This window comes from Anser cygnoides, unplaced genomic scaffold (genome assembly GCF_040182565.1).
Source record: "Anser cygnoides isolate HZ-2024a breed goose unplaced genomic scaffold, Taihu_goose_T2T_genome scaffold_44_1, whole genome shotgun sequence".
Classification (NCBI taxonomy): Eukaryota; Metazoa; Chordata; class Aves; order Anseriformes; family Anatidae; genus Anser; species Anser cygnoides.
Window position 1 is genome coordinate 1360927 of NW_027103068.1, and position 21198 is coordinate 1382124.

General features: G+C 68.7%; 1 protein-coding gene across 1 annotated transcript; it reads left to right on the top strand.

The window, feature by feature from the left end:
- Positions 1–1928: 1928 nt before the first annotated feature.
- Positions 1929–19246, top strand: LOC136789396 (protein kinase C gamma type-like; the record flags this gene model as incomplete). The annotated part of the gene is given in 22 exon segments (XM_066989455.1): positions 1929–2110; positions 2912–2943; positions 4103–4185; positions 4443–4554; positions 5314–5443; positions 5965–6123; positions 7761–7895; positions 8345–8432; positions 8541–8570; positions 9235–9381; positions 10350–10523; positions 11921–12015; positions 12630–12692; positions 13699–13783; positions 13785–13838; positions 15044–15124; positions 15536–15643; positions 16022–16061; positions 16064–16136; positions 16138–16159; positions 17902–18137; positions 19228–19246. Coding segments are annotated over 22 exon segments (2148 nt in total), but the record flags the coding sequence as incomplete, so codon positions are not given.
- Between the last annotated feature and the right edge of the window lie 1952 nt (positions 19247–21198).

A 21198-nucleotide genomic window follows, 5' to 3' on the forward strand; every position in this document is an offset into this window, starting at 1 on the left:
TCTCTCGGGGGGTGGGGGAGGGGGTGGGGGAGGGGCAGGGACCCCCGCCCCCCGCCCCCATTTCGGCGGATCTGGGTCTGGGCCCCCCCCGTGGGACCCGGCCCCATTCCGGGGGGGGGGGGGAGGGGCTGCCCGGGTCCCCTCCCCACGGAGGGGGCGGGGTCACGAGTGGGGGAGGGCGGGGTCACGTGGCGGGAGGCCCCCGGGACCACCCCCTCCCCCTCCCCGAATCCCGGCGGCGCGGCCCCCTTTAAGCCCCCCCCAAGCTCCTGGGGCCCCGCCCCTCCCTCCCCAAAGCCCCGCCCCCAAAGCCCCGCCCACACGGGCCCCGCCCCCTCATAACCCCGCCCCCCGGTTCCGCAGCCGCAGGGCTCCGGGCGCCCCCCGCCCACCTCCTGGCCCCGCCCACCCCCGTGACCACGCCCACCGGCCACACCCATGCCCCTGGCCCCGCCCACCTCTCTGGCCACGCCCACCCCTCCCTCCCTCCCTCCCTCCCGGGCGTTGCGGGGCGCGGGCCCCGGCCGTCCGTCCGTCCGTCCGTCCGTCTGCAGGTCGGTCCGGCCGCCCGGCCGTCTGTCTGTCCCGGTGGCTGTCCGTCTGTCCGTCCGTCCCCACGGCCGTCTGTCCGTCCGTCCGGGGGCCCCGGCGCTCCCCGCGGCTGTCCGTCCGTCTGTCCATCCCTGGCATCCGTCTGCCTGTCTGTCTGTCCGTCCGTCCGTCCCCACGGCCGGCCGTCTGTCCGGGGGCCTCAGCACCTGCCTGTCCGTCCGTCCGTCCCCAGCAGCTGTCCGTCCGTCTGTCCGTCCGTCCCCAGCATCCGTCTGTCCGGGGGCCTCAGCACCTGTCCGTCCGTCCGTCCGTCCCCAGCACCCGTCCGTCCGTCTGTCCGTCCACGGCATCTGTCTGTCCGTCCGACCCCCGTGGCCGTCTGTCCGTCTGTCCATCCGTCTGTCCCCAGCATCCGTCCGTCCGGGGGCCTCAGCGTCTGTCTGTCTGTCCGTGGCCCCCCCCCCCCCCCACGCCCGTCCGTCCGTCTGTCCGCCCCCGCGTCTGTCCGTCCGCCCGTCCCCAGCATCCGTCCATCCGTCCGTCCTCAGCACCCGTCCGTCTGTCCGTCCATCCCCGGCATCCGTCCGTCTGTCCGTCCGACCCCACGCCCGTCCGTCCGTCTGTCCGTGGGTCCCTCCGTGGCTCCCTCTGTCCGTCCCTCACCCACGTGCGGCTCTGCCCGTGCATGGTGCTGTCCGTCTGTCCGTCCGTCCGTCCGTCCGTCCACCCGTGGGCGGCTCAGCCCCGGCCGTGGGCGGCCGTGAGTCACCGGCGGGGCTGGCGCAGCCGGGGGCGGCGCGGGGGGGGGGGGGGCTGGGGCCGGCCGTGGGGCCCTCCACGTGTCCGTGGGGCCGTCCGTGGGTCCGTCCCCATCCGTGGGGCCGTCTGTGGGGCTGGGGCTGTCCGTGGGGCCGTCCGTGGGGCCGTCCGTGGGGCCGTCCCTGCCCGTGGGTCCGTCCCCGTCCGTGGGCCCGCCCCAGCCCCGACCCTCTGCCCCCACAGCCCTCCTGGGACCACCCCCGCGTGTCCGTGGGTCTCCGCTTGTGTCTGTGGGTCTGCCCGTGGGTCCGTCCCCGTGTCCGTGGGCCCCCCCGTGTGTCCGTGGGTCCATCCCTGTCCATGCGCCCACCCCGACCCCAAGCCTCTCTGCCCCCACAGCCCCCCCCCCGGGCCCCCACCCCCGCGTGTCCGTGACCCCCCCCCCCACGAGTGTCTGTGACCCCCCCCCCCCGCGTGTCCGTGGGTCCCTCCACGTGCCCGTGCCTCCATCCCCACCCATGGGCTGACCCCGAATCTGACCCCGACCCCGACCCTCTCTGCCCCCGCAGCCCCCCCGACACGTGTCCGTGACCCCCCACGCGTGTCCGTGACCCCCCCACGCGTGTCCGTGCCCCGATGGCGCTGCCGGGCGCGGAGGCGGAGCGGGCCGGGGGCGGCCGCTGTTCTGCCGCCGGGGGGCGCTGCGCCACAAGGAGGTGCACGAGGTGCGCAGCCACCGCTTCACCGCCCGCTTCTTCAAGCAGCCCACCTTCTGCAGCCACTGCACCGACTTCATCTGGTGGGGGGCCGGGGGGGCACGGGGGGGTCGGGGGGTATTGGGGGGTCGGGGGGTATCGGGGGTATTGGGGTTTGGGGGGTTTGGAGGGGCTATGGGGGTCTGGGGGCTTCCAGCAGCCCACCTTCTGCAGCCACTGCACCAACTTCATCTGGTGGGGGGCTTTTGGGGCCGGGGGGCACGGGGGGGTCGTGGGGGGGTCGTGGGGTATCGGGGGGGTCGTGGGGTATTGGGGGATATGGGGTTATGGGGGGTTATGGGGGTGTGGGGGCTTCTGGCAGCCCCCTTCTGCAGCCACTGCACCGACTTCATCTGGTGGGGGGCTTTGGGGGCCGGGGGGCACGGGGGGGGTCGGGGGGTATTGGGGGGGTCGGGGGGTATCGGGGGTATTGGGTATGGGGGGGTTTGGGGGGTATCAGGGGTCTGGGGGCTTCCAGCAGCCCCCTTCTGCAGCCCCTGCACCGACTTCATCTGGTGGGGGGGTTTTGGGGCCGGGGGGGGCACGGGGGGGGGCGGGGGGGGGCACGGGAGGGTCGTGGGGTATGGGGGGTGTGGGTTATATGGGGTTATGGGGGGTCTGGGGGGGTCTGGGGGGGTCTGGGGGGGTTTGGGGGGGTTATGGGGGCGCTGGGGGGGTCACTAGGACCAGGAGTATTGGGGTGGGGGCGCCCCAAGGATACTGGGGGGGGGTCCAGGTGGGGGGGGGGCTCTGCCCAATGCCCCCCCCGGACCCCGCTGTCGCACCCCCGTGCCCACCCCCCCCCCGGGGGCACCCAGGGGTGACGGCGCCGTTTCCCCCCCCAGGGGCATCGGGAAGCAAGGCCTGCAGTGCATGGGTGAGCCCCCCCCCCCGGGACCCCCCCACTTAACGCCCCCCCCGGGACGCCCCCCCATTTAACACCCACCCGGGACCCCCATAGAACCCCCCATCTAACCCCCCGTTGGGACCCCCCCCCCCATTTAACCTCCCACCCAGGACCCCCCCCTTAGACCCCCCCCCCCATTTAGCACCCCCCGTGGGACCCCCCATGGCCCCCCCCCCGGAGACCTCTCCCCATTTAACACCCCCCGGGACCCCCCCTTAGAACCCTCCCATGGGACCCCCCCCATTTAACAGCCCCCATAGACCCCCCCCCACGGGACCCCCCCACGGGACCCCCCCCCCACGGCCCCCCCCCCCCCATTTAACACCCCCAGGGGACCTCCCCCATAGGACCCCCCCCCTTGGGACCCCCCCATGGGACCCCCCCCATTTAACACCCCCCATGGGACCCCCCATAGAACCCCCCCATGGGACCCCCCCCATTTAACACCCCCATGGGACCCCCCCAATAGAACCCCCATTTGACCCCCCCCATGACCCTATGCCCCCCCACCCCCCAGCACCCATAGGACCCCCCACCCCCCCACATGGATTTTGGGGGGGGGGGGGGGTCCGGGGGGCGGGGCCAGTGGGTGATTGACAGGCGGGGGGGCGCGGTTGCCAAGCGAGCGTTGCCGGGCGACGGTTGCCAGGCAACAGGTGGAGGGATGCTGGGGGGGGCGGGGGGGTCTGGGGGGTCCTGGGGGCTCTGGGGGGTCCTGGGGGCTCTGGGGGTCCTGGGGGGTCCTGGGGGGTTCTGGGGGGTCCTGGGGGGTTGGGGTCCGGGGGGTTATTTTGGGGGTCTTGGGCGATATTTGGGGGGTCCTGGGGTATTTGGGGGTCCTGGGGTTATTTTGGGGGGGGTCCTGGGGGTATTTTGTGTTTCGGGGGGTATTTTGGGGTCCGGGGGGGTCATTTTGGGGGGGTTCTGGTTGTATTTGGGGGTCCGAGGGGGGATTTGGGGGGGGGGTCCTGGGGGCATTTTGGGGTCCTGGGGTTGTTTTGGGGCATCCTGGGGGGTGTTTGGGGGGGGTCCCTTTTTTTTTTTTTGCCATCAGGAGGAGGGGCTGGGGGGGCATTTTTGGGGCGGGGGGGGAGGGGGGGGGGTCTCTCTGACCGTGCCCCCCCCCCAGTGTGCAGCTTCGTGGTGCACAAGCGCTGCCATGAGTTCGTCACCTTCGAGTGCCCGGGGGCCGGGAAGGGGCCGCAGACCGACGTGAGTTCACGAGGACGTTTCGGGGGGGGGGCGGGGGGCGGCCCAATTTCTATTTCGGACCCCCCCCCCCGGCCCCCCACATCCCCCCATGGGGGGGCCGTGGCCCAGATTCGGGGCGTCCTTGGCCTGGAAGGAGCCCGAGGACGGGGAAAAAGGGGGAGGGGGGGGGGATGTGGATGGGTAAGGGGGGGGGGGGGCACCGGGCTTGCACATGTGTGTGCAAGGCCTTGCACGTGCGTGTGCCCCCCCCCCCCCAGGACCCCCGCAACAAGCACAAGTTCAAGCTGCACAGCTACAGCAGCCCCACCTTCTGCGACCACTGCGGCTCGCTGCTCTACGGCCTCGTGCACCAGGGCATGAAGTGCTCGTGTGAGTGTGCAACGCATGAGGGGCGGGGGTGGGGGGCTGGGGGGGCAGGGGAGGGGGTAATGGGGAGGGGGTCGCGCCACGGTGCTGTTGGGGGGGGTTGGGGGGAGCTATGGGGGTGGCGGGGGTTGGTGGTGTGAAGGTGCTTGTGCAAAAGGTGCTCATGCAAAGCTCTGTGTGCAAAGCCTCTCGTGCAAAGTTGCTTGTGCAAGGCTGCTCCTGCAAAACCTCTTGTGCAAAGCCGCTTGTGCAAAGCTGCTCGTGCAAAGGCACCCATGCAAAGCCCCTCGTGCAAAGCTCCTCATGCAAAAACGCTCGTGCGAAGCTCATTGTGCAAAAATGCTCGTGCAAAGCCTCTCATGCGAAATTGCTCGTGCAAGGCTGCTCATGCAAAGCTCCTCCTGCAAAGCGCCTTATGCGAAGGCACTTGTGCAAAGCTCCTTGTGCAAGAACACTCATGCAAAGCCGCTTGTGCAAAGGTCCTCGTGCAAAGCTTCTTGTGCGAAGCCACTCGTGCAAAGCCACTCGTGCAAAGCCGCTCATGCTAAGCTGCTCATGTGATGCTGCTCGTGCGAAGCTCCTTGTGCAAAAGCGCTTGTGCGAAGCTCCTCCCACAAAGCTCCTCCTGCAAAGCCGCTCGTGCAAAACTGCTCGTGCAAAGCTGCTTGTGCGAAGCTCCTCCTGCCAAGCCGCCCGTGCGCAGCCCCCCGTGCGCAGCCGCCCGTGCTCCGGGGCGGCGTGGCAGCGGTGCGGTGCCCGCAGGCTGCGAGATGAACGTGCACAAGCGCTGCGTGCAAAGCGTGCCCAGCCTCTGCGGCGTCGACCACACCGAGCGCCGCGGGCGGCTGCAGCTCCGCATCCAGGCGCTGCCCGGGGAGCAGCTGCACGTCACCGGTACCCCCACAATGGGACCCCCCGGGACCCCCCACAACTGGGAACCCCCCAGGAACCCCTCCCGGACCCCCCTACAACTGGGACCTCCCCCCCCCCCCCAGGACCCCTCCCACACACCTGGGACCCCACCCCCGGGACCCCACCCCCAGCTGGGACCCCCCCGGGAACCCCCACAACTGGGAACCCCCTGGACCCCCCGGGACCCCCCTCCAACTGGGACCCCCCTTGTCCCCCCCACCTGGGACCCCCCACCTGGGATCCCCACCAGAGACCCCCCTTGACCCCCCACCTGGGACCCCCCATTCGGGACCCCCCTACCTGGGACCCCCCATCCAGACCCCCCACCTGAGACCCCCCACCTGGGATCCCCCCTTCGCCCCCCCACCTGGGACCCCCCCCTTGTCCCCCTCCACCTGGGACCCCCCATTCGGGACCTCCCCATACAGGACCCCCACCTGGGACCCCCCCACCTGGGACCCCCCCCCCCCCGCCCCCCGCCCCCCTGACGCCCCCCCCCCGCAGTGGGGGGGCGCGCAACCTGATCCCGATGGACCCCAACGGGCTCTCGGACCCCTACGTCAAGCTGAAGCTGATCCCCGACCCCAAGAACGTCTCCAAGCAGAAGACGCGCACGGTGAAGGCCACGCTCAACCCCGTCTGGAACGAGGCCTTCCTCTTGTGAGCCCTCGTGCGAGGCGTGCAAGGGGCGGGCGTGCAAGGGGGGGTGTGGGGGAGGGGGTTTTGGGGGATTTGGGGGGATTTGGGGGGGGTTATGGGGGGATTTGGGGGGGTTATGGCCATGCTCAACCCCGTCTGGAACGAGGCCTTCCTCTTGTGAGCCCTCGTGCGAGGCGTGCAAGGGGCGGGCGTGCAAGGGGGGGGTGTGGGGGAGGGGTTATGGGGGGATTTGGGGGGTTATGGGGGGATTGGGGGGGGTTATGGCCATGCTCAACCCTGTGTGGAACGAGGCCTTCCTCTTGTGAGCCCTCGTGCGAGGCGTGCAAGGGCGGGCGTGCAAGGGGGTGTGGGGGAGGGGGTTATGGGGGGATTTGGGGGGATTTGGGGGGGGGGGTTATGGGGGGTCAAGGCACGCTCAACCCCGTGTGGAACGAGGCCTTCCTCTTGTGAGCCCTCGTGTGAGGCGTGCAAGGGGCGGGCGTGCAAGGGGGGTGTGGGGGAGGGGGTTATGGGGGGATTTGGGGGGATTTGGGGGGGTTATGGGGGGTCAAGGCACGCTCAACCCCGTGTGGAACGAGGCCTTCCTCTTGTGAGCCCTCGTGCGAGGCGTGCAAGGGGCGGGCGTGCAAGGGGGGTGTGGGGGAGGGGGTTATGGGGGGATTTGGGGGGATTTGGGGGGGTTATGGGGGGTCAAGGCACGCTCAACCCCGTGTGGAACGAGGCCTTCCTCTTGTGAGCCCTCGTGCGAGGCGTGCAAGGGGCGGGCGTGCAAGGGGTGTGGGGGAGGGGGTTATGGGGGGATTTGGGGGGATTTGGGGGGGTTATGGGGGGATTGGGGGGGGTTATGGCCATGCTCAACCCTGTGTGGAACGAGGCCTTCCTCTTGTGAGCCCTCGTGCAAGGTGTGCAAGGGGTGGGCGTGCAAGGGGGGTGTGGGGGAAGGGGTTATGGGGGGTTATGGGGGGATTTGGGGGGTTATGGGGGGCCAAGGCCACGCTCAACCCCGTGTGGAACGAGGCCTTCCTCTTGTGAGCCCTCGTGCAGGGGGCGGGCGTGCAAGGGAGTAGTGCAAGGCGGTGGTGTAGTGGGATAGTGCAAGGGGGTGGTGTGGGGGGTTGGTGCATGGGGTTGGTGCAAGGGGATGGTGTAAGAGGGTGGTGAAAGAGGGCAGTGTAAGGGAATAGTGCAAGGGGGTGGTGCAAGGGGATGGTGCACAGGGTTGGTGCAAGGAAATAGTGCAAAGGGAAAGTGCAAGGGAATAGTGCAAGGGGTTGGTGCAAGGGAATAGTGCAAAGGGATGGTGCAAGAGGATAGTGCAAGGGAGTGGTGCAAGGGGATGGTGCAAGAGGGTGGTGCACAGGGCTGGTGCAAGGAAATAGTGCAAATGGAAAGTGCAAGGGGACAGCGTAAGGGGGTGGTGAAAGAGGGCAGTGCAAGGGAATAGTGCAAGGGGTGGTGCAAGGGGATGGTGCAAGGGGGTTGTGCACAGGGCTGGTGCACAGGGTTGGTGCAAGGAGGCCACGCACGAGGGCGGTGCAAGGGGGCTGTGCAGCGTGCAAGGCGTGAGTATGTGCGTGCATGCGTGCGTGCGCGCGTGCCACTCGTGCGCGTGCGAGCCGAGCCGCGTGTGCCCGCAGCACGCTGCGGCCGGGGGACGCGGAGCGGCGGCTGTCGGTGGAGGTGTGGGACTGGGACCGCACCTCCCGCAACGACTTCATGGGCGCCATGAGCTTCGGCGTGGCCGAGCTGCTCAAGGCCCGCGTGGACGGCTGGTGAGCGCTCGCACGGGCCTTGCACGAGGGCCTCGCACGCACGGGGAGCTCGCACGGGGACTGCACGGGGGCCTTGCACGGGGACTTCTTGTGGGGACCTTGCACGGGGACCTCACGTGGGGGAGTTTCACAAGGGCCTTGCACGGGGACCTCACACGGGGACCTTCTTCGGGATGTGCACGAGGACCTTGCACAAGGATCCTGCATGGGGCGTGCACAGGGACCTTGCACGAGGACTTTGCACGAGGACCCCCCCCCCTTGCACGAGGACCCTCCCCACAAGCCCCCCACTCCCAGCTTTGCCCTCGCACGAGGCCCCTGCTGTGCACGCCCCCTGCTCCCCCCCCACCCCCCGGCCCGCCCCAGCCCCCCCCCAGCCCCCAACCCCCCACGCCCCCCCTACCCCCCCCGGCCCGCCCCAGCCCCCCCACGCCCCCCGTGCCCCCCAGGTTCAAGCTGCTGAACCAGGAGGAGGGCGAGTACTACAACGTCCCCGTGGCCGACACCGACGACTGCGGCCTCCGGCCCAAATTCGAGGTACCCCGACCCCCCCCGCCCCCCAAATACCCCCAACCCCCCAGTTGCCCCTGACCCCCCCCCCAAAACCCCTGCCCCCCCCCCTCACGGCTGCTCCGTCTCTTCCAGGCCTGCAACTACCCCCTGGAGCTCTACGAGGTAAATACCCCCCCATGGGGCAGATAACCCCCCCCGGGGCAAATAACCCCCCCCCGGGGTAAATCCCCCATGGTGTAAATAGCCCCAATGGGGCAAATCCCCCCAGAGGTTAAATACCCCCCGTGGGGCAAATTCCCACCCTCAATTGGCAAATAGCCCCCCCACGGTTAAATCGCCCCTCCAAGGGACAGTTGGCCCCCGAAAGGTTAAATGCCCCCCCTCCAAGAGGGAAATACCCCCCCCGGGGCAAATAACCCCCCCGGGGTTAAATCTTGTCCCCCCATGTGGAAATACCCCCCCCAAGGCTTAAATTCTCCCCCCCAAGGGACAAATACTCCCCCCAAGTGTTAAATGTCCCCCCCGAGATAAATAGCTCCCCCCAAGGGACAAATACCCCCCCATAGGGTTAAATACCCCCCTAAGGTTAAATGCCCCCCCCAAGGGACAAATACCCCCATAGGGTTAAATGCCCCCCCAGGTTAAATGCCCCCCGAGGTAAATAGCCCCCCCAAGGGACAAATGCCCCCCAAGGGACTAATACCCCCCAAAGGGTTAAATACCCCCTCCCAATGTTTAAATGCCCCCCCGAGGGCTGTACCTGCCCGGAGGGGGTCCCTGTGTGGTTGCCCCCCTCCCCGACCCCCCCTTTCCCCCCCCCCCGCAGAAGGTCCGCCGGGGGCCGTGCTCCCCCCCCGGCCCCTCGCCCTCCCCCAGCCCCACGGAGCCCTCGCGCGGCTTCTTCGGGGCCGGGCGCTCGCGGCTGGGGGACTTCAGCTTCCTGATGGTGCTGGGCAAGGGCAGCTTCGGCAAGGTGCGCCACGCCCCCGGACACGCCCCCCGGACACGCCCCCCGAGGCCACGCCCCCCGAGGCCACGCCCCCGAGGCCCCGCCTCCTTTAAGCCCCGCCCCCCGGCCGACCACGCCCTGGGTAGCCCCGACCCACCCCTTGGGTACCCTCGCCCCTTTTGGCCCCGCCCCGTGAAGCCCCGCCCCCTGGAGCCACACCCAGTGAAGCCCCGCCCCCTGTGACCCCGCCCCGTGAAGCCCCGCCCCCTTGACCTCGCCCCGTGAAGCCCCGCCCCCAAGCCATACTGCCCCAGGCACCCCCACCCCATTTGCCCCTGCCCCCATATGACCCCACCCTATTTGACCCCACCCCCGTTGGCCCCCTGAGGCCACGCCCCCTGAGGCCACGCCCCCGAGGCCACGCCCCCTGAGGCCCCGCCCCCAACCGCTCCTGCCCTGGGTGGCCTCACCCCTGGGTCCCCCCACCCCATATGACCGCGCCCCCTCTGGCCACGCCCCCACCAGACCACGCCCCCTTGTCCCCCGCCCCGACCACGCCCCCTTCTGCCCCTCCCCTGGCCCCGCCCTATTTGGCCCCGCCCCCGACCACGCCCCCTTAAGCCTCGCCCCCCAGCTGATCCTGCCCTGGGTAGCCCCAACCCACCCCCGGGTACCCCCACCCCACGTGACCCCGCCCCCTTTGGCCCCTCCCCCTTTGTCCCCGCCCCCTCAGGCCCCACCCCCTGAGGCCCCTCCCCCTGCGGCCCCGCCCCCAACAGACCACGCCCCCAACAGACCACGCCCCCTTTGGCCCCGCCCCCCTGACCACGCCCCCTCGAGCCTCACCCCCGGCTGATCCTGCCCTGGGCAGCCCCAACCCGCCCCCGGGTACCCCCACCCCACGTGACCCCGCCCCCAACAGACCCCGCCCCTTTGCCCCGCCCCCTTAGGCCCCGCCCCCTGACCCCGCCCCCTCCCGGCCCCGCCCCCAGGTGGTGCTGGCGGAGCGGCGCGGCACGGCCGAGCTCTTCGCCATCAAGATCCTGAAGAAGGACGTGGTGGCGCAGGACGACGACGCCGCCTGCACCATGGTGGAGCGCCGCGTGCTGGCGCTGGGGCCCCGCCCCCACTTCCTCACCCAGCTCCACTCCACCTTCCAGACCGCCGTGCGCGGGGGCGCTGGGGGGGACTGGGGGGGGCACTGGGAGGGACTGGGAGTGCTGGGAGGGGGGTAGGGGGAGTACTGGGAGGGACTGGGAGGGACTGTGAGGGACTGGGAGTGCTGGGAGGGGGGTAGGGGAGTACTGGGAGCACTGGGAGGGACTGGGGGTGACTGGGGGAGCACTGGGAGGGACTGGGAGCACTGGGAGGGACTGGGAGTACTGGGAGGGGAGTACTGGGAGCACTGGGAGGGACTGGGAGGGACTGGGAGTGCTGGGAGGGGGTAGAGGGAGTACTGAGAGCACTGGGAGGGACTGGGAGCACTGGGAGGGACTGGGAGTGCTGGGAGAGGGGGTAGAGGGAGTACTGAGAGCACTGGGAGAGACTGGGGGGCACTGGGAGGGACTGGGGGGGACGGGGGCACTGGGAGGGACTGGGGGTGACTGGGAGTACTGGGAGGGGGGTAGGGAGAGTACTGGGGGCACTGGGAGGGACTGGGAGGGACTGGGGGGGCACTGGGAGGGACTCGGGGGGACTGGGAGTACTGGGAGGGGGTAGGGAGAGCACTGGGAGCACTGGGAGGGACTGGGGGGCACTGGGAGGGACTGGAGGGGGTGGGAGGGGCTGGGAAGGACTGGGAGTGCTGGGAGAGGGGGTAGGGGGAGCACTGGGAGAGACTGGGGGGACTGGGGGGGCACTGGAAGGGACTGGGAGGACTGGGAGCAACTGGGGGGGCTGGGGACACTGAGGATGGGAGCAACTGGGGGCACTGGGAGTGCCGGGCAATGGGAGCACTGGGGGGACTGGGAATGGCAGCAGTGGGGGCTAGAAGGGGGACTGGGGTGCCGGGGGGGTTACTGGGGGTTGGGTTACTGGGGGTTACCGGGGGTTACTGGGGGTTACTGGGGGTTACTGGGGGTTACCGGGGGTTACCGGGGGTTACCGGGGGTTACTGGGGGTTACCGGGGGTTACTGGGGGTTGGGTTACCGGGGGTTACCGGGGTTACTGGGGGTTACTGGGGGTTACCGGGTGTTACTGGGGGTTACCGGGGGTTACTGGGGGTTACTGGGGGTTACTGGGGGTTACTGGGGGTTACTGGGGGTTACCGGGTGTTACCGGGGGTTACCGGGGGTTACCGGGGGTTACTGGGGGTTACTGGGTGTTACTGGGGGTTACCGGGGGTTACCGGGGGTTACTGGGTGTTACTGGGGGTTACTGGGTGTTACTGGGGGTTACCGGGGGGTTACCGGGGGTTACCGGGGGTTACCGGGGGTTACCGGGGGTTACCGGGTGTTACTGGGGGTTACCGGGGGGTTACTGGGGGGGTTACTGGGGGTTACTGGGGGGGGGTTACCGGGGGTTACCGGGGGGTGGCGCTGACCCCGCCCCCCCGCCCCCCAGGACCGGCTGTACTTCGTGATGGAGTACGTCACCGGGGGGGACCTCATGTACCACATCCAGCAGGTCGGCAAGTTCAGGGAGCCCCCCCACGTGACCCCCCCCGGGACCCCCCAAACACCCCCCAAATACCCCCCCCCCCAAATACCCCCCGGGACCCCCCAAACACCCCCCCAAATACCCCCCCCCCCGGGACCCCCCAAACACCCCCCCAAACACCCCCCCCGGGACCCCCAAACACCCCCCCCCAAATACCCCCCGGGACCCCCCAAATACCCCCTGGGACCCCCCCAAACACCCCCAGGGACCCCCCAAAATGTCCCTTCCCCCTGGGACCCCCCCCCAAACACCCCCAGGGACCCCCCCCCAAACACCCCCCCAGGGCTCCCCCTCCCCAAAATCTCCCCCTGGGACACCCCCAAATACCCTCAGGGACCCCCCAGATACCCCCGGGACACCCCCAAACACCCCCTGGGACCCCTCCCAAATACCCCCAGGACATCCCCAAATACCCCCTGGGACCCCCCCTCCCCAAACAACCCCCCCAGGACCCCCCTGGACCCCCCTAGGAGCTGCCCCCCCCCCAAATCCCCTTTGGACCCCTTGGGAACCCCCCAAATCCCCCCAAAACCTCCCCCCAACCCCCCAACCCCCCCAGGACCCCTCCCCACGTCCCCCCCCCAATAACGCCCCCCCGCGCCCCCCCCCGCAGGTTTTACGCCGCCGAGATCGCCATCGGGCTGTTCTTCCTGCACAACAAGGGCATCATCTACCGGTGAGCCCCCCCAAAACCCCCCCCCCCGGGGACCCCCCCGGGACCCCCCGGACCCCCATCACCCCCTTGACCCCCCATCACCCCCCCAATGCCCTCCCCCCCCCCGAAGCCCCACAGGACCCCAACCATGACCTTGGCAGCCCCCTCCCCTAAATAACCGTGCCCCCCCCCAGCCCCCGCCCCCGTGTCCCTCCTGTGCCCCCCCCCCGGCCCCCTCCCCTAAATAACCACCCCCTCATCGCCCCCCCAATGCCCCCCCCTCACCCCCACCCCGAAGCCCCCGGGACCCCCACCATGACCTTGGTGGCCCCCTCCCCGAAATAACTGTGCCCCCCCGCCCCCTCGTGCCCCCCCCGGCCCCCATCACCCCCCCAATGCCCCCCATCACCCCCCGAACCCCCATCACCCCCCGTACCCCCCACGCCACCCCCCGACACCGTGACCTCAGCAGCCCCCTCCCCTAATAACTGCCCCCCCGTGCCCCCCCTGGCCCCCTCCCCTAAATAACCATGCCCCCTCATGCCCCCCCGACCTCCCCATCGCCCCCCGACCCCCCATCACCCCCCCGACCCCCCATCACCCCCTGACCCCCCATCACCCCTGACCCCCCCATCACCCCCCTGACCCCCCCATCACCCCCCAATGCCCCCCATCACCCCCGCGACCCCCCATCACCCCCCCGACCCCCATCACCCCCCCGACCCCCCCATCACCCCCGACCCCCCCCATCACCCCCGACCCCCCATCACCCCCTGACCCCCCATCACCCCCTGACCCCCCATCACCCCCTGACCCCCCCCATCACCCCCCAATGCCCCCCATCACCCCCCGCGACCCCCCATCACCCCCGACCCCCATCACCCCCCGACCCCCCCCATCACCCCCTGACCCCCCATCACCCCCCGTACCCCCACACCACCCCCGACACCGTGACCTCAGTGGCCCCCTCCCTCAATAACCGTGCCCCCCGTGCCCCCCGGTGCCCCCCCGGCCCCCCGCCCCCCAGGGACCTGAAGCTGGACAACGTGATGCTGGACGCGCAGGGCCACGTGAAGATCACCGACTTCGGGATGTGCAAGGAGGAGATGTTCGGGGGGGGCCACCACCCGCACCTTCTGCGGCACCCCCGACTACATCGCCCCCGAGGTGGGGGGCGCGGGGGGGGGCACGGGGGGGGCACGGCGGGGGGAACGGGGGGGGGCACAGGGGAGGCATGGGGGGAATGAGGGGGCAAGGGGGGCACAGGGAGGCATGGGGGGGGGGGGGCATAGGGGGAATGGGGGGGATTGGGGGGGCACAGGGGGGCATGGGGGGGAACGGGGGGGGCAAAGGGGGCATGGGGGGGAACAGGGGGCACGGGGGGGCACAGGGGGAAGGGGGGGCATGGGGGGGCACGGGGGGGCACGGGGGGCATGGAGGGGAACAGGGGGGGCACGGGGGGATGTTCGGGGGGACCCACCCGCACCTGCGGCACCCCGACTACATCGCCCCCGAGGTGGGGGGCGTGGGGGGGGGCACGGCGGGGGCGGGGGGGCACAGGGGGGCATGGGGGGGAATGAGGGCAGGGGGGGCACAGGGGGGCATGGGGGGGGGGGGCATAGGGGGAATGGGGGGGGCACGGGGGGCACAGGGGGGCATGGGGGGAACAGGGGGCAAGGGGGCATGGGGGGGAATGAAGGGGGCAAGGGGGGCACAGGGGGAAGGGGGGGGCATGGGGGGGCACGGGGGGCACGGGGGGGCATGGAGGGGAACAGGGGGGCACGGGGGGGGGCATGGGGGGGCAAGGGGGGGCACGGGGGGGCACGGGGGGAACGGGGGGGGCACAGGGGGGCATGGAGGGGAACAGGGGGGCACGGGGGGGGCATGGGGGGGCAAGGGGGGCACAGGGGGGCACGGGGGGGCACGGGGGGGGGAACGGGGGGGCAAAGGGGGGCACAGGGGGCATGGGGGGGCACGGGGGGGCACAGGGGGGCATGGGGGGAATGAGGGGGGCACAGGGGGGGCACAGGGGGAAGGGGGGGCATGGTGGCCACGGGGGGCACGGGGGGGCATGGGGGTTGGCGGTTATTGAGGGGAGGGGGCTGCCTGAGGTCATGGCGGGGGTCCGGGGGGCTTTGGGGTGGGCAGTGAGGGGGTGGGGGGGGCATTGGGGGGGGGTGAGGGGGGGGGTTATTTAGGGGAGGGGGCCGGGGGGGTCCCGGGGGGTCCCGGGGGGCTTCGGGGTGGGGGGGGGCGATGGGGGGGGTGATGGGGGGGTCGGGGGGTGATGGGGGGCCTGGGGGGGGGCACGGGGGGCCCTGAGGAGGCACCCAGGTGTTTTGGGGGGTCCCATGGGTGCGGGTGCCCCCCAGATCATCGCCTACCAGCCCTACGGGAAGTCGGTGGACTGGTGGTCCTTCGGGGTGCTGCTCTACGAGATGCTGGCGGGGCAGGTGGGGGCCGGGGGGGGCTTTCGGGGTGGGGGGGGGGCGGGGGGGGGGGCCTGGGGGGGTCCGGGGGGGGGGGTCCTGGGGGGGCTGAGGGGGGATTGGGGGGGGTTGGGGGGGTTAAGGGGGATGGGGAGGGCTCTGGGGGGGCTTTGGGGGTGTTTTGGGGGGGTTATTTGGTGGGGGGGTCCTGGGGGGTATTGGGGGGGCTGGGGGGGGGGTCATGGTTTTTTTTGGGGGGGGGGGTCGTGGGGGGTGTTTTGGGGGGCATTTGGGGGGCTCTGGGGGTTATTTGGGGTCCTCTGGGGCGGGTTTTGGGGGGGCTGTGGGGTATTTATTTTTTTTGGGGGGGGGGGTTCTGGGGAGGGGGGTGGGGGTGGCGGGGGGGGTCAGCGATTGATTTTGGCCCCCCCCCAGCCCCCCTTTGATGGGGAGGACGAGGACGAGCTGTTCCAGTCCATCATGGAGCAGACGGTCACCTACCCCAAGGCCCTGTCCCGCGAGGCCGTCGCCATCTGCAAGGGGGTGAGTGGGGCCCCCCCCCCCCAGAAAAAATTGGGACCCCCCCCCAAAACCCCCGAGACCCCCCCCCCCAAAACCCCTGGGATTCCCCCCGTCCTTGGGACCCCCCCCCCAAACCCCCTGAGGAGGGTCCCAAACCCCTGGGATCCCCCCCCCCCAAAAAAACTGCCCCCCCCCGAAAAAAATTGCCCCCCCCCAATGCCCCCCCAATCCTTGGGACCCCCCAACCCCCTTGGACCCCCCCCCATTCCTTTGGGGGGCCGGGGGGAGCAGGACGTGCGCCAGCACCCCTTCATTAATGGGGGGGTGGTTCTGTGCCCCCCCAATTTTTTGGGGCCCCCCCATAATTTTGCCCCCCCCCCTAATTTTTGCCCCCCCCAGTTCCTGACCAAGCACCCCGGGAAGCGGCTGGGCGCGGGGCCGGGGGGGAGCAGGACGTGCGCCAGCACCCCTTCTTCCGCCGCACCGACTGGGAGCGCCTGGAGCGGCTCGAGGTGCCCCCCCTTCACCCCCCGCCCGGTGAGTGACCCCCCCCCGCGATGAACGACCCCCCCCCACCCCATAAACAACCCCCCCCCGATAAACGACCCCCCCCCCCGTACCCCCCCACCACCCCAAATAGCACCCAGCACCCAGCTCGGGGCACCCAAAACCCCCCCCCAAAAAAAGGACCCCCCCCCAAAATTACCCCCAAGACCCCCCCCCCAACCCCCCCCCCCCCCAAATCACCCCAGGACCCCCCCAACCTCCCCAAGCCCCCCCCCCCCGCAAAGATCCCCCCCAGATCACCCCAAGCCCCCCCAGCACCCCAAAACCCCCAGGACCCCCCCCAAGATGCCCCCAAGACCCCCCCAGCACCCAACCCCCCAGGACCCCCCAGCACCCCAAAACCCCCCAGGACCCCTCCCCAAGCCCCCCGCACCCCAGGACCCCCCCAGGACCCCCCAGCACCCCAAAACCCCCCAGGACCCCTCCCCAAGCCCCCCCGCACCCCAGGACCCCCCCAGGATCCCCCCAGCACCCCAAAACCCCCCAGGACCCCTCCCCAAGCCCCCCCCCCGCACCCCAGGACCCCCCAGGACCCCCCAGCACCCCAAAACCATCCAAGCCCCCCCCCCCCCAGGACCCCCTAAGGACCCTAAAACCCCCCAGGACCCCCCAAGACCACCCCGACCCCCCCAGGACCCCCCAGGACCCCCGTGCCCCCCCAGCTGCCTTGGGGTGCGCCCCCAAAACGGGGGGGGGTCCCGGCGCTCACCCCCGGCTTCTCTCTCTCTGTGTCTGTCCGTCCGTCCGCACGGCTCCTGTCTGTCTGTCCCCCCCGCCCCCCCCCCCCCCCCCAAAAAAAATTTGGGGGCCCCCCCGGCGCATGCCTGGCTTTGGGGGGGGGGGGGGGCTCTGTGCCCGTCCGGCTGCATGGGGGGGGGGGGGCTATTTTTGGGGGGATTTGGGGGATCCTTCATTTGGGGGGCTGTTGGGGGGCTTATTTTGGGGTCGGGGGGGGCACGATTTTGGGGGGTTCTGCCTGATTTTGTTTTTTTTTGGCCTGTTTTGGGGCTGTTTTGCCTGATTTTGGTTTTTGTCTGCATTATTTTGGGGCTTTTTTGCGGGGTTTTGGGGCCGTTCTGTTGGAAAATTGGGGGGGGGGGGCTTTTTGCGGGGGGGACTTTGGGGTCTTTGTTTTTGGGGTCCCTTTTGGGGGGGTGGTTTTGGGGGGCTCTTTATGGTGTCACTGGGGGGGGGGTCTCATTTGGGGGGGGCCTTTTGGGGTGGGGTTTTGGGGTCCCTTTTTTTTGGGGGGGGGGTGTCCTGTTTTTGGGGGGGGTCCCTTCTTTTGGGGGGGGGTGTTGGGCGGGGGGCTGTTTTGGGGTTCCTTTTGCGGGGTGATTTTGGGGTCCCTACTTACGGTGCCCCTGGTTTTGGGGTGCCTTTGGGGGGGGGGATTTTGGGGTCCCTTCCTTTTGGGGGGGTGGTTTTGGGCTCCCTATTTTGGGGTCCTTTTTTTTTGGGGGGGGTATTTTTGGGGTCCTTTTTGGGGGGGTGTTTTTGGGCTCCCTCTTTTGGGGGGGGCATTTTTGGGGTCCCCATTCCTCCTCTCTCTCGGGGTTAATCTCCCTGCTTTTTGGGGGTCTCTCCCCCCATTTTGGGGGTTTCTCCCCATTTTTGGGGGTTTCCCCCCCCCATTTTGGGGGTTAATCTCCCCCACGTTTTGGGGGTTCTCCCCCCCACGTTTTTTTTTTTGGGGTCCCCCCCCCCCGCAGTGCGGCCGCAACGGGGAGAACTTCGACAAGTTTTTCACGCGGGCCCCCCCGCGCTGACCCCCCGACCAGCTGGTCCTGGCGGGGCTGGACCAGGGCGACTTCGCGGGGTTCACCTACACCAACCCCGACTTCCTGCACCCCGACCTGCGCCTGCCGCCCCCCCGGCTCCCTCGTCTGAGACCCCCCCCACCCCCAATTCGGGGGGGGCCCGCTTCGGGTCCACCCCCCCCCCATATGCACTTTGCCCCCCTCCCACGTACCCACACTTTGGGGACCCCCCCCCATTACTTGGGGACCCCCCCCCATTACTTGGGGACCCCCCCACTTACTTGGGACCCCCCCAATTTCCTAGCCCCCCCATTACTTGGGGACCCCCCCCCCCACTTACTTGGGACCCCCCCCAATTTCCTAGGGCCCCCCATTACTTGGGGACTCCTCCTACTTATTTTGGACCCCCCATTGCTTGGGGACCCCCCCACTTACTAGGGACCCCCCAATTTACTAGGGACCCCCCCCATTTATTTGGGGACCCCCTGGCTCCCTCGTCTAAGACCCCCCCCCCAATTCGGGGGTCCCCTCCCCATACGCACTTTGCCCCCCCCCCCAATTACTTGGGACCCCCCCATTAGCTTGGGGACCCCCACACTTACTAGGGACCCCCCCCCCATTTACTAGGGTCCCCCATTACTTGAGGACCCCTCCCAATTTACTAGGGACCCCCCAATTTACTAGGGACCCCCCCATTTACTTGGGGACCCCCCATTTATTTGGGGACCCCCCCGGCTCCCTCATCTGAGACCCCCCCTCCCCAATTCGGGGGGAGGACCCCACTTCGGGGCCCCCCCCATATGCACTTTGCCCGCCCCTCCCTCCCCACACGTACTTTGGGGATCCCCCCATTTACTTGGGACCCCCCATTTACTTGGGACCCCCCATTACTTGGGGACCCCCCCATTACTTCGGACCCCCATTACTTGGGGACCCCCCCCATTACTTGGGGGCTCGCCCACACTTACTAGGAACCCCCATTTACTAGGGGCCCCCCATTTACTTGGGGACCCCCCTTACTTTGGGACCCCCCAGTTTGCCCCCCCCACTTTAAGAACCCCCCAACTCCTTGGGATCCCCCCCCCCCACTTTGGGTCCACCCCCATTTTGGGACCCCCCCCCCCCACGCACTTTGGGGACCCCCCCCACACTTTGGGACCCCCCCCATATTAAGACCCCCCCCCACACTTTGCCCCCCCATTTCCCCCCCCCTTGCTGTAGCCCCCCCCCAGCTTCACCCCCACTTCTTGCCCCCCCCCCCCCGTTTTGCCCCCCCAGCTGTGACTCCCCCGGATGAGCTGGGGGGGGGCGGGGGGCCCGGACCCCTTTTGGGGTGCGATGGGGGGGGACCCAGGCGTCCTGCCCCCCTCCAGCTTTTCACCCCCCCCCCCAATATAACCGGGCCCCCCCGTGCCCCCCCCCCCAATTCCTTTAACAATAAAAGTGAACGAGCCGGGGTCTGCGTCTGCCTCTTTATTGGGGGGGGGGGGGGGGGGGCAAAAATTGGGGGGACGTCCCCAAAAATTGGGGGGGGGGGGGGGGGGGGGGGGGGGGGCAAAAATTGGGGGGCGGTTTTGGGGTTCCCATTCGTTGGGGGGGGGGCGGTGCCGATATTTTGGGGACTGGGGGGTTTGAGGGGGTGGTTTTTTTAGGGGGGCTGGTTTTGGGGTCTCGGTTTTGGGGTTTCAAGTGGGGGGGGGGGGCGTCGGGGGTCTCTGTTTGGGGGGGGGATTTGGGGGTCCCCCGTTTCTGGGGTCCCGTTTTTGGGGTCTGCTCTCAAGGTCCCGTTTTGGGGTCCCAGTTTTGGGGGGGGGGGGGATTTGGGGGTCCCTTGTTTGGGGTCCACTTTCGGGGTCACCTTGGGGTGTTTGTTTTGGGGGGGGGGGTCTTTTCTTGGGTCCCTTTTTGGGGTCTTTTTGGGGGTCTCCTTTTGGGGGTCCCTTTTGGGGACTTCTGGGGTCCCTTTTAAGGGGTCTTTTGGGGTTGGTTTTTTTGGGGGGCTCCTTTTGAGGGTCTTTTTTGGGGGGGTCTTTTTGGGAGGTTCACTTTTGGGGGTCCCTTTTTAAGGTCTCTTTTTTGAGGTCGCTTTTTGGGGGGGTCCCTTTTGGGGTCCCTTTTTTCGGGGGTCCCTTTTAGGGGGTGCCCTTTTGGGGGTCTCTTTTTTCCGCTACCTTTTGAGGGGTGGTCCCTTTTGGGGGCGTCCCTTTTTGGGGGGGGGGCCCTACATGAGGTTCTCTTTTGGGGTCCCTTTTGGGGGATCCCTTTTTGGGGTCCCTTTTATTGTGTCCCTTTTGTGGGGGGGTCTTTTTGGGGGTCCCTTTTTGGGGGTCCTTTTTTTTGGGGTTCCTTTGGGGGGTCCCTTTTTAGGTTCCCTTTTTAGAGATCCTTTTTTGGGGTCCTTTTTGGGGGTCTCTTTTTAGGGTCCTTTTCGGGGGGGTTCCCTTTTGGGGGTTCCTTTTTTTGGGGTCCCTTTTTAGGGGTCCCTTTTGGGGTCCCTTTAGGGTCCCTTTTTGGGGTCCCTTTTGGGGGGGGGTCTCTTTTAGGGTCCTTTTTTCGGGGGTTCCCTTTTGGGGGTCCTTTTTTTTGGGGTCCCTTTTTAGGATCCCTTTTTTGGGGTCCCTTTTTGGGGGTCCTTTTTTTGGGGTCCCTTTAGGGGGGTCTCTTTTTAGGGTCCTTTTTTCGGGGGTCCTTTTTTGGGGTTCCTTTTTTTGGGGGTCCCTTTTTGGGGGTCCCTTTTTTGGGGTCCCTTTTTGGGGGTCCTTTTTTTGGGGTCCCTTTTGGGGGGGTCCCTTTTGGGAGTTCCTTTTTTTGGGGGTCCCTTTTTAGGGGTCCCTTTTTTGGGGTCCCTTTGGGGGGGGGTCCCTTTTAGGTTCCCTTTTTAGGGTTCCTTTTGTGGGGTCCCTTTTGGGGGGGGTTCTTTTTAGGGTCCTTTTTTTGTGGGGTCCCTTTTGGGGGGTCCTTTTTTGGGGGTCCCTTTTTTGGGGGTCCCTTTTTGGGGTCCTTATTTTGGGGTCCCTTTAGGGGGCGGTCTCTTTTTAGGGTCCTTTTTTTGGGGGTCCCTTTTTGGGGGTCCTTTTTTTGGGGTCCCTTTTGGGGGGGTCCCTTTTAGGTTCCCTTTTTAGGGTTCCTTTTGTGGGGTCCTTTTAGGGGGGGGTCCCTTTTAGGGTCCTTTTTTGGGGGGGTCCTTTTGGGGGTCCCTTTATGGGAGTCCCTTTATAGGGGTCCCTTTTGGGGGTCTCCCCTTTGCCC